The 13702-nt window shown below is 41.6% G+C and overlaps 1 protein-coding gene across 1 annotated transcript in view; it reads right to left on the reverse strand.

Annotated features, from left to right (window-relative positions):
• Window positions 1–2808: 2808 nt before the first annotated feature.
• Window positions 2809–13702, reverse strand: part of LOC121387883 — a 32220-nt gene continuing 21326 nt past the window's right edge. Inside the window, exons 12-14 of the mRNA XM_041519117.1 lie at window positions 12176–12266; window positions 9423–9502; window positions 2809–3035 (exon numbers count right to left, since the gene is read on the reverse strand). Coding sequence (XP_041375051.1) covers window positions 3009–3035; window positions 9423–9502; window positions 12176–12266 — 198 coding nt within the window. The 3' untranslated portion in view covers window positions 2809–3008. The remainder of the gene's footprint in view (window positions 3036–9422; window positions 9503–12175; window positions 12267–13702) is intronic.

The following is a 13702-nucleotide window of genomic DNA, read 5'->3' on the forward strand; positions in this document are numbered from 1 at the left end:
GTATGTCCGTGTTTCTGCCTGTGTATGTGCGTGCTTGTGTCTGTGTATGTCCGTGTTTCTTTCTGTGTATGTGCGTGCTTGTGCCTGTGTATGTCCGTGTTTCTGCCTGTGTATGTGCGTGCTTGTGTCTGTGTATGTCCGTGTTTCTGTCTGTGTATGTGCGTGCTTGTGTCTGTGTATGTCCGTGTTTCTGTCTGTGTATGTGCGTGCTTGTGTTTGTGTATGTGCGTGCTTGTGTCTGTGTATGTCCGTGTTTCTGTCTGTGTATGTGCGTGCTTGTATTTGTGTATGTCCGTGTTTCTGCCTGTGTATGTGCGTGATTGGGTCTGTGTATGTGCATGTTTCTGCCAGTGTATGTGCGTGCTTGTGTCTGTGTATGTCCGTGTTTCTGCCTGTGTATGTGCGTGCTTGTGTCTGTGTATGTCCGTGTTTCTGTCTGTGTATGTGCGTGCTTGTGTTTGTGTATGTCCGTGTTTCTGCCTGTGTATGTGCGTGATTGGGTCTGTGTATGTGCATGTTTCTGCCAGTGTATGTGCGTGCTTGTGTCTGTGTATGCGTGTTTCTGTGTGTATGTGCGTGCTTGTGTCTGTGTATGTCCGTGTTTCTGTCTGTGTATGTGCGTGCTTGTGTTTGTTTATGTCCGTGTTTCTGCCTGTGTATGTGCGTGCTTGTATCTGTGTATGTGCATGTTTCTGCCTGTGTATGTGCGTGCTTGTGCCTGTGTATGTGCGTGCTTGTGTCTGTTTATGTGCATGTTTCTGCCTGTGTATGTGCGTGCTTCTGCCTGTGTATGTGCATGTTTCTGCCAGTGTATGTGCGTGCTTGTGTCTGTGTATGTGTGTGCGTGCTTGTGTCTGTGTATGTCCGTGTTTCTGCCTGTGTATGTGCGTGCTTGTGTCTGTGTATGTCCGTGTTTCTGCCTGTGTATGTGCGTGCTTGTGCCTGTGTATGTCCGTGTTTCTGCCTGTGCATGTGCGTGCTTGTGCCTGTGTATGTCCGTGTTTCTGCCTGTGTATGTGCGTGCTTGTGTCTGTGTATGTCCGTGATTCTGCCTATGTATGTGCGTGCTTGTGTCTGTGTATGTCCGTGTTTCTGCCTGTGTATGTGCGTGCTTGTGTTTGTGTATGTGCGTGCTTGTATCTGTGTATGTCCATGTTTCTGCCTGTGTATGTGCGTGCTTGTGTCTGTCCGTGTTTCTGCCTGTGTATGTGCGTGCTTGTGTCTGTGTCTGTCCGTGTTTCTGCCTGTGTATGTGCGTGCTTGTGTCTGTGTATGTGCGTGCTTGTGTCTGTGTATGTCCGTGTTTCTGCCTGTGTATGTGCGTGCTTGTGTCTGTGTATGTCCGTGTTTCTGCCTGTGTATGTGCGTGCTTGTGTCTGTGTATGTCATTGTTTCTGCCTGTGTATGTGCGTGTTTGTGTATGTGTATGTGCGTGCTTGTGTCTGTGTATGTCCGTGTTTCTGCCTGTGTATGTGCGTGCTTGTGTCTGTGTATGTCCGTGTTTCTGCCTGTGTATGTGCGTGCTTGTGTCTGTGTATGTGTGTGCGTGCTTGTGTCTGTGTATGTCCGTGTTTCTGCCTGTGTATGTGCGTGCTTGTGTCTGTGTATGTCCGTGTTTCTGCCTGTGTATGTGCGTGCTTGTGCCTGTGTATGTCCGTGTTTCTGCCTGTGCATGTGCGTGCTTGTGTCTGTGTATGTCCGTGTTTCTGCCTGTGTATGTGCGTGCTTGTATCTGTGTATGTCCGTGTTTCTGCCTGTGTATGTGCGTGCTTGTGTCTGTGTATGTCCGTGTTTCTGCCTGTGTATGTGCGTGCTTGTGTCTGTGTCTGTGCGTGCTTGTATCTGTGCCTGTCCATGTCTGCCTGTGTATGTGCGTGCGTGCTGTGTGTCTGTGTATGTGCGTGCTTGTGTCTGTGTATGTCCGTGTTTCTGCCTGTGTATGTGCGTGCTTGTGTCTGTGTATGTCCGTGTTTCTGTCTGTGTATGTGCGTGCTTGTGTCTGTGTATGTCATGTTGTTTCTGCCTGTGTATGTGCGTGCTTGTGTTGTGTATGTCATTGTTTCTGCCTGTGTATGTGCGTGCTTGTGTCTGTGTATGTCCGTGCTTGTGCCTGTGTATGTCCGTGTTTCTGCGTGCTTGTGTCTGTGTATGTCCGTGTTTCTGCCTGTGTATGTGCGTGCTTGTGTCTGTGTATGTCCGTGTTTCTGCCTGTGTATGTGCGTGCTTGTGTCTGTGTATGTTCGTGTTTCTGTCTGTGTATGTGCGTGCTTGTGTCTGTGTATGTCCGTGTTTCTGTCTGTGTATGTGCGTGCTTGTGTCTGTCCGTGTTTCTGCCTGTGTATGTGCGTGCTTGTGTCTGTGTATGTTCGTGTTTCTGTCTGTGTATGTGCGTGCTTGTGTCTGTGTATGTCCGTGTTTCTGTCTGTATATGTGCGTGCTTGTGTGAGTGTATTTCCGTGTTTCTGCCTGTGTATGTGCGTGCTTGTGCCTGTTTATGCGTGTCTATGTTTTAAATTAAAACGATATTTTATGTTATTGATTCTTTTTTAAACTACAAAAAAAGAAGTTTCTTGTGTTTAACGACACCACTGGAGCACAATGATTAATGAATCATCGGCTATTGGATGTGAAACATTTTGTAATTGTAACGACTCGTGGTCATCAGAGGAAACCCGCTACAATTGTTCCTAATACAGCAAGGGATCATTTATATTTACTTTCCCACAGACAGAGAAACACATACCACGGCCTTTGGCTAGTTGTAGTGAGAAACAAACAAACACACAAACAAACGAACGAACAAATGTATTATAATCACATGCTTTCTTTAATCAATTGACAAAAATTCATGGTAATAACTTAATCACATTTGTTTCATTAAAGCGAGATAATAAATAACAATAAATACATCATGTATGAAGTAAACGTCGTAGTTGGTGTCCTCGTAATCTCTTTGGTTTCTATCGGTGGTAAGCGGTCAGGTGTTTTCAATTCAAGGTTGTCTATTTTCAAAGATAGCATCTATACAGCGAGAACTGAAAAAGTAACAAAATAAAACATTAGTGACAAACAATGTATCTTGGCCGTACTATTTTGAAACCATCGGTGTGAGTCTAAAATCACAAAATATGATTTTTTTTTTTTTTAAACTGATCTTTGTATTCTAAGAATGGAATGACTTATTGTTGGTAACAAAAGCAGCATCAGCTACAACACCAGCATCAGCTACAACAACAGAAACATCAGTTATCGTGAAAATAATTAACTTTAAAGTAATAAATAATAATACATTCATGTAACCAAATCGTGATGATAATGATAATACTAATACCATTACTAGTACTACTATACTGCTGCTACTATACTATACTGCTGCTGCTACTATACTGTTGCCACTACACTGCTGCAACTATACTGCTGCCGCTACTATACTGCTGTTCCTACTACTATACTGCTGCTGCTACTATACTGATGTTGCTACTATACTGCTGCTACTATACTGCTGTTGTTAGTACTATACTGCTGTTCCTACTACTATACTGCTGCTACTATACTGTTGCCACTATACTGCTGCAACTATACTGCTGCCGCTACTATACTGCTGTTGTTAGTACTATACTGCTGTTCCTACTACTATACTGCTGCTGCTACTATACTGATGTTGCTACTATACTGCTGCTACTATACTGCTGTTGCTACTATACTGCTGCTGTTGCTACTATACTGCTGCTACTATACTGCTGCTACTATACTGCTGCTGCTACTATAATGCTGCTGCTACTATACTGTTGCTGTTGCTACTATTCTGCTTCTTCTATTACTAATGCTACTATACTACTATTACTATACTGCTGCTGTTGCTGCTACTATACTGTTGTTGCTACTATACTGTTGCTACTATATATCTGCTGCTGCCACTATACTGCCTCTGCTACTACTATACTGCTGCTACTACTATACTGCTGCTACTACTATATTGCTGCTGCTATATTTCTGCTGCTGCTACTAAAATGCTGCTGCTATATTTCTGCTGCTGCTACTATACTGCTGCTCCTGCTACTATACTGCTGCTGCTACGACCATATTGCTGCCGCTACTATACTGCTTTTGCTGCTTCTATATTGCTGCTGTTGCTACAACTATACTCCTGCTGCTACTATACTGCTTCTGCTGCTACTATACTGCTGTTGCTACTATACTGCTGCTGCTACTATATTGCTGCTGCTGCTACACTGCTTCTGCTGCTACTATACTGCTGCTGCTACTATACTGCTGCTACTACTATACTGCTGTTATTGCTACTATTCTGCTTTTTCTACTACTAATGCTACTATACTATTATTGCTGCTACTATACTGCTGCTATTACACTTCTGCTGCTGCTACTATACTTCTGCTGCTAGTATATTGCTACTGCTGTCGCTACTATACTGCTGTTCTACTACTATACTGCTACTACTACTACTACTACTACTACTATACTGTTGTTGCTACTACTATACTGCTGCTGCTACTATACTGCTGCTGGTACTATACTGCTGCTGCTTCTACTATACTGCTGCTACTATACTGCTGCTGCTACTATACTGCTTTTGCTAGCACTATACTGCTACTGCTGCTGCTAGTATACTGCTGCTATTAATATACTGCTGCCGCTAATATACTGCTGTCACTACTATACTGCTGCCGCTACTATACTGCTGCCGCTATTATACCGCTGCCGCTACTATACCGCTACTGCTGCCGGTACTATATTGCTGTTGCTACTACTATACTGCTACAACTACTATACTGTTGTTGCTACTACTATACTGCTGCTGCTACTATACTGCTGCTGCTTCTACTATACTGCTGCTGCTACTATACTGCTGCTGCTTCTACTATACTGCTGCTTCTACTATACTGCTGCTTCTACTACTATATTTCTGCTGCTACTATACTGCTGCTGCTACTATACTGCTGCTGCTACTATACTGCTGTTGCTACTACTATACGGCTAATGATACTGTTAGTATACTGCTGCTGCTAGTATACTGCTGCTGCTAATATACTGCTGCTGCTACTATAATTCTGCTGCTACTATATCGCTACTGCTGTCGCTACTATACTGCTGTTGCTACTACTATACTGCTACTACTAATACTACTATACTGTTGTTGCTACTACTATACTGCTGCTGCTACTATACTGCTGCTGCTATACTGCTGCTGCTTCTACTATACTGATGCTACTATACTGCTGCCGCTACTATACTGCTGTTGCTAGCGCTATACTGCTACTGCTGCTGCTAGTATACTGCTGCTATTAATATACTGCTGCCGCTAATATACTGCTGTCACTACTATACTGCTGACGCTACTATACTGCTGCCGCTATTATACCGCTGCCGCTACTATACCGCTACTGCTGCCGCTACTATATTGCTGTTGCTACTAATATACTGCTACAACTACTATACTGTTGTTGCTACTACCATACTGCTGCTGCTACTATACTGCTGCTGCTTCTACTATACTGCTGCTTCTACTATAGTGCTGCTTCTACTATTATATTTCTGCTGCTACTATACTGCTGCTGCTACTATACTGATGCTGCTACTATATTGCTGTTGCTAGAACTATACTGCTAATGATACTGTTAGTATACTGCTGCTGCTAGTATACTGCTGCTGCTACTATACTGCTGCCGCTACTATACTGCTTCTGCTACTATACTGCTACTGCAACTATACTGCTGCTATTACTACTATTCTGCTTCTTCTACTACAAATGCTACTATACTACTACTACTACTATACTGCTGCTGCTACTATACTTCTGCTGCTGCTACTGTACTGCTACAGATGATGCTACCACTATACTGCTGCCGCTACTATACTGCTGCTGCAACTATACTGCTACTGCTACTATACTGCTGCTACTATACTGCTACTGCTACTATACTGCTGTTGCTACTATACTGCTGCTGCAACTATACTGCTGCTGCAATTATACTGCTACTGCAACCATACTGCTGCTGTTACTATACTGCTGCTACTATACTGCTGCTGCTACTGTACTGCTGCTGCTACTGTACTGCTGCTACTATACTGGTGTTGCTACTATACTGCTGCTCATACTATAATGCTGCTGCTACTATACTGCTGCTGCTACTGTACTGCTGCTGCAACTATACTGCTGCTGATACTATACTGCTCCTGCTGATACTATACTGCTGTTGCTGCTGCTGCTACTGTACTGCGGCTACTATACTGCTGGTGCTACTATACCGGTGCTGCTGCTACTATACTGCTGCTGCTGCTACTGTACTGATGCAACTATACTGCTGCTGCTACTATGCTGCTGCTACTATAGTGCTGCTGCTACTATACTGCTGCTGCTGCTACTATACTGCTGCTACTGTACTGCTGCTACTATACTGCTGGTGCTACTATACCGCTGCTGCTGCTACTATACTGCTGCTGCTGCTATTGTACTGATGCAACTATACTGCTGCTGCTACTATGCTGCTGCTACTATAGTGCTGCTGCTGCTGCTGCTACTGTACTGCTGCTGCTACTATACTGCTGCTACTATACTGCTGCTACTATACTGCTGCTGCTATTGTACTGCTACTACTATACTGCTGCTACTAATCTGCTGTTGCTAGTATACTGCTGCTACTATACTGCTGCTGCTGATACTATACTGCTGCTGCTGCTACTGTACTGCTGCTACTATACTGCTGCTACTATTCTCCTGCTGCTACTACACTGCTGCTACTATTCTGCTGCTGCTACTATGCTGCTGCTACTATAGTGCTGCTGCTGCTGCTGCTACTGTACTGCTGCTGCTACTATACTGCTGCTACTATACTGCTGCTACTATACTGCTGCTGCTATTGTACTGCTACTACTATACTGCTGCTACTAATCTGCTGTTGCTAGTATACTGCTGCTACTATACTGCTGCTGCTGATACTATACTGCTGCTGCTGCTACTGTACTGCTGCTACTATACTGCTGCTACTATTCTCCTGTTGCTACTACACTGCTGCTACTATTCTGCTGCTGCTACTGTACTGCTGCTACTATACTGCTGCTACTGTACTGCTGCTACTATACTGCTGCTACTATTCTCCTGCTGCTACTACACTGCTGCTACTATTCTGCTGCTGCTACTATACTGCTGCTACTACACTGCTGCCTCTATTCTGCTGCTGCTACTATAATGCTGCTACTATTCTCCTGCTGCTACTACACTGCTGCTACTATTCTGCTGCTGCTACTATACTGCTGCTACTGTACACGCTGCTACTATACTGCTGCTACTATACTGCTGCTACTACACTGCTGCTACTACACTGCTGCTACTATTCTCCTGCTGCTACTACACTGCTGCTACTATTCTGCTGCTGCTACTATACTGCTGCTACTACACTGCTGCTACTACACTGCTGCTACTATTCTGCTGCTGCTAATATACTGCTGCTACTATTCTCCTGCTGCTACTATACTGCTGCTACTATTCTTCTGCTGCTACTACACTGCTGCTACTATTCTGCTGCTGCTACTATACTGCTGCTACTACACTGCTGCTACTACACTGCTGCTACTATTCTGCTGCTGCTACTACACTGCTGCTACTATTCTGCTGCTGCTACTATACTGCTGCTACTATTCTCCTGCTGCTACTACACTGCTGCTACTATTCTGCTGGTGCTACTATACTGCTGCTACTACACTGCTGCTACTACACTGCTGCTACTATACTGCTGCTACTATTCTGCTGCTGCTACTATACTGCTGCTACTACACTGCTGCTACTACACTGCTGCTACTATTCTGCTGCTGCTACTATACTGCTGCTACTATTCTCCTGCTGCTACTACACTGCTGCTACTATTCTCCTGCTGCTACTACACTGCTGCTACTATACTGCTGCTACTATTCTGCTGCTGCTACTATACTGCTGCTACTATTCTCCTGCTGCTACTACACTGCTGCTACTATACTGCTGCTACTATTCTGCTGCTGCTACTATACTGCTGCTACTATTCTGCTGCTGCTACTACACTGCTGCTACTATTCTGCTGCTGCTACTATACTGCTGCTACTATTCTGCTGCTGCTACTACACTGCTGCTACTATACTGCTGCTACTGTACTGCTGCTACTATACTGCTGCTACTATTCTCCTGCTGCTACTACATTGCTGCTACTATTCTGCTGCTGCTACTACACTGCTGCTACTATTCTGCTGCTGCTACTGTACTGCTGCTACTATACTGCTGCTACTATACTCTTGCTTCTGCTACTATACTGTTGCTGCTGCTACTGTACTGCTGCTACTATACTGCTGCTGCTGTACTGCTACTGCTATACTGCTGCTACTGCTATACTGCTGCTACTGCTGGTACTGCTATACGTCTGCTACTATACTGCTGCTGCTGCTACTATACTGCTGCTGCCACTATACTGCTGCTGCTACTATACTGCTGTTGCTACTATACCGCTGCTGCAACTATACTGCTGCTGCTACTATACTGCTGCTGCTACTATACTGATGCTGCTACTATACTGCTGCTGCTACTATACTGCTGCTGCAACTATACTGATGCTGCTACTATACTGCTGCTCCTATACTGCTGCTACTATACTGCTGCTGCTACTATACTGCTACTACTACTATACTGCTGCTACTATACTACAATAGTACATGAGTAACCGTTAGATGCCATTCATCTGACAATGAGTTGTTTTAAAATGTATCTAACGAGCGAAAGCGAGTTTGATACGTTTTTAAACAACAAGTTGTGTGATAAATGATATCTAACGACACGAATGTATTATTCTATTTCTTATATATCCTCAAAAACCAGGTTTTTAGCAAATTTTAATATCGTTTTCGACTAAAACTTATTTACAGCCGTTGCACTTGTAGCGGACTTACGCGTCACAGACACATGATTGTCAGGTTAACTATACGTCACGATGTAATTGATTTCCATCGCACTGGTTTGTTATTGGACATATGGAATTGGTACCCTGGTCTTCACCTAGGAGCAGCCAGTCGTATGTCTTGAATATGCTAACACACGTAAATGTGTTAACAAGTATGTATAATCACAAATAACACATGATGTTCTCATCAACGGGTGTGTAAGATTTTTTTTTATTACATACCAGTGTAAGATGTTGCTCATGTCATTACGATCACTCAGTATCTAACTAGAGTAATATTGGCACGCGTGTGCGTGACGTAGATCACCTGTTGACACAATCTGTAGAAAAATAACGATATAAATAGGTATCCTCGATCCATGGGCTATATTTCTGGATTACCAGCAATGGTCTTTAACAAGCTCGACCCCACATACAATTGTGCCAAATCATAAATTGGAATTCTAATTAATAAACCGCGCTAGCAGTATAATCTACACTTACGTCATCCATATCTCCACGGAAACTAGGAAATCCGTCACAGGAACCAATCGATAATCCATCCGGTCTCTTCTCTACATTGCCTGTGAAATATGTTTTTATTAATTATATACGTGTTTAACTAATGATGTGATTTCCGTATAAAACTGTCAAAAGAAGACATATTTAAAATATCCCAGAATGCATTTTGATGTCCTATTCAAAACTTGCCCACGTTCCCCAAACAAAATTGTATGGCATTTCTCGACGAAAACGCAGTGGGTTTTTTTGTACATCAAGGTATTTAACTCAAATAGTTTGTTTTACGGTGGTGGCGTGGTTAAGCCATCGGACATAAGGCTGGTAGGTACAGGGTCCGCAGCTCGGTACCAGCTCCCACCCAGAGCGAGTTTTAACGACTCAGTGGATAGGTGTAAGACCACTACACCCTTTTCTCTCTCATTAACCAATAACAGCTAACAACTAACGCACTATCTTGGACACGCAGCCGAGATGTTTGAGGTGTGCGCCTAGGAAATCGTCCTTGAAACTTAATTGGATATAAGCAAGAAAAAAAAGTTGTAAAAAAAGAGAAAAGTTAAAAGTTAAAGTTTGTTTTGTTTAACGACACTATTAGAGCATAATGATGTATTCATTATGGGCTATTGGAGGTCAAACATTTGGTAACTTATACATGTGATCTTAGAGAGGAAACCCGCTACATTTTACCATAATTAGTAGCAGGGGATCTAGCGACATTCTAGCGCACCCCTTGGTTAACGCTATTGAGTTCTTAAAAGTTTTTTTTTTTTTTTTTGTGACAGCATTAGAGCATATCGATTATTTAATCATCGATTACTTGATGTCGAAGATTTGGTAAATCTGACACATACGGTCTTAAAGGAAACATACACGGCAGCAACCAACCAACCAACCAACCAACTAAAACTCTATTTACGTGCCTATATCCTTTGAAGGTTCAGACACGTCGCTACCTCGGCCAAATGTCGATTGTATCTATCGAGACAGGAACACGATAGCACATAACATGGCCATAGATATATCAGTCGTGGAACACTGATTGGGATGGGAAAAACAACCAAAACAAATTACCTCAGCCGAGCACTATAAACTAGTTCCTCTCCTCATTAGGTTTACAAGTTGAAATATTTTGTTTAACAACACCATTAGAACACATTGATTATTAACCATGGGATATCAGATATCAAACATTTGATAATTTTGACATATAGTCTTAAAGATGAAACCTGGTACAGTATTCCATTAGTAGAAAGGGATCTTTTATGTGCACCATTCGATAGACATGATAACATGTACCACGGTCTTAGATAAACAGATTATTCTGCCCTACCTAGAACCAGATATGTATGTATATATGTATATATGTATGTATGTAGGTAGGTAGGTATTATTGATGTATGTATTGATGTATGAATATCTATATTGTAGATATGTCGAGGTTGACGATCACATACATAGATATTAACGCACTGGCGCAGGGGATAATAATTAATTCCTTTCTGGCCTAACAAATTGTCTCATGCCGTTGCTGGGACTCGAACCTGTGGCACCGAATCGCCCGCAAATTAACCACGATGCACTCTGCGCTATCGAAGCATTCATAAAAAGGATGTTGTTTAACTCAACCACATGCATGAGGCCTACAATCTATGCGATCGATCTCGTTTACGTGCATGAAACAGAGGGCAGACCTGGCACTGGCTAGTATGTAATGATGTATGAATATCTATATTGTATGTATGTCGAGGTTGACTGTTACATACATAGATATTAATGCACTGGCACAGGGGATAATTAAATCCTTTCTGGCCTAACAAATTGTCCCACGCCATTGCTGGAACTCGAAACTATGGCACCGAGTCGCCGCGGTAGGTAGGTATGTAGGTAGGTAAGCATGCATGCATAGTTGTATGTATGCATGTATGTATGTATGTATGTAGGTCGGTAGGTAGGTAGGTAGGTATATATGTAGGCAGATAGGTAGGTGGGTAGTTAGGTATGTATGTGGGTGGGTGTATGGATAGGTACGTATGTACGTAGGTATGGATGAACTGGCTGGAGGGAGAAATAGCCTAATAGGACCACCGAATGGGATCGATCCTACACCGCCCGCACATTAGGCGAGCGCTTTACCACTGGGCTACGTCCCGCTCCTTCATTAGGTTCAAAATGATAGACATTAAGTACAATATATATATATATATATATATATATATATATATATATATATATATATATATATATATATATATATATATATATATATATATATATATATATACTATTATATAAGTTTATTTACAAATGAAATAAAATCATAACTAGTTATGTGGTGTCACAATTTCAATTCACGCCCTCATCTCAACCACCTGCCATCCAACCACTATCACCGCCACCACCACTACAACAACAACAACTAAAATATCATCAGTAATAATAAAAAGAGAAGAAAACCCCACAAACACCCTGCCAAGAAAACCCACAAAAGAAACAACATAAACAACCAAATGAGAACCCAAACAAAACAATAATAAAGTAAAATGAAATGAAAAGAAATAAAATAAAAATTAAATAAAATAAAATCATATATATAACACAAACCAAAACAAAGGATAATATATATATATATATATATATATATATATATATATATATATATAGTACAGACCACAACAAAGAAAACAATAAAACCCACCAATATAAAACTGAAAAAAAGTTATATGAATATTAAATACCTGACAAAGGTACAGATCGCTTGGCGCCGTTCACAACGCCTGTTAGGTAGCTCCCATCATATCTCATCTCAATGTCGTTCAATCCGGGTTTCTATTGAAAATAAACACAGACCATTTAAACAAATCTATATCTCTTCTGGGTTTTTTAAACAAAATGTGTGCATCTCGGTTAAATACTACTCCTGAATAACTAAAATAATGTCCTGTCTCATATCATCTCGCCTCGATTTTTGTCTTATAGATCCATGGTAAAGCGTGTGTAATAGGCCAAGCCTAAATTGACTGGTGCAGTCGTCAACTGTCATACATCTAACTTTAAGCGCAAAAAACACACATAAACTTCAGTCTACACGAAATGATTCAAATGTGTGGCGTCGTGGGATAAGCGTTGTACTAGTTTATAATATAAACGTTCGGTCAGTAATGGGTTCCTAAACACACGAAATGTCGAAATTGTATTGTATCGTATTGTATCGTATTATTGTATCGTATTGTATCGTATTGTATCGCATCGCATCGCATCGCACTGTATTGTATTGTATTATGTTGTATCGTATCTTATCGAATCGTATCGTATTGTTTCGTATCGTATTGTATTGTATCGTATATGGCATCGTATTGTATTGTATTCTATTGCATCGTACCGTACCGTACCGTATCGTATCGTATCATATCGTATCGTATTGTAAATTCTTAAAAAATACCCTAGTTAGAACAATAGTGTGACAAGACAGGTCCGAATTAAATTTAACAATCTGTACACACGTGTCATGTGTTGTCTGTGTCTAAAACACACACATGTATTTAAAGTAAACGTTCGATTGTCACCTTTCATAAACTCGGCCCTTAGTACTTAATTAGTTATGATTACCGGCGTCGGTGGCGCAGTGGTTTAGCCATCGGATTACAGGCTTTTTGAAAAGAAATCACAGTGTAAAGTGGTTTATGAGCCGGCCTCGACGGTGTCATGGTTAGGCCATCGAACAGGGTTCGCAGCGCGGTACCGTCTCCAACCCAGAGCGAGTTCTTAAGGGCTCAATGGGTAGGTGTAAGGTCACTACACCCTCTTCTCTCTACCTAACCAATACTAACTAACCCACTGTCCTGGACTGTCCAGGTATGTGCCCAGGACAGCGTGTTTGAACCTTAATTGGATATAAGCACAAAATAAATTTAAACTAAATGAAGCTATGATTGCATCTGCAAACAAACGTTCAGATGAGCTATTAATATAAGTTATTTAGACTTCTGATATAGAATATTTTCGGGCAGCCGTTTGTTGCAAATGTCATCAACAGGTATTGTTAGTAACGAATACGGTTAAACCATTGATTACTTCTTTTTCTTTTTCTTTTGTGTTCATTCAGTTTATTCAATCGTTATTCACAAATACAGTTTTCCTTTATTTATTGATTGATTTACTAGTATTTATTTATTGAAAATTGCAGACGCCATTTTTGTACAGTTTAATGTTAAAATTAGGAGAGAACATTGTAAGTTTGACAATTTGGGCTCAATCCTTTTATA

Source organism: Gigantopelta aegis, chromosome 13 (assembly GCF_016097555.1).
Source record: "Gigantopelta aegis isolate Gae_Host chromosome 13, Gae_host_genome, whole genome shotgun sequence".
Classification (NCBI taxonomy): domain Eukaryota; kingdom Metazoa; phylum Mollusca; class Gastropoda; order Neomphalida; family Peltospiridae; genus Gigantopelta; species Gigantopelta aegis.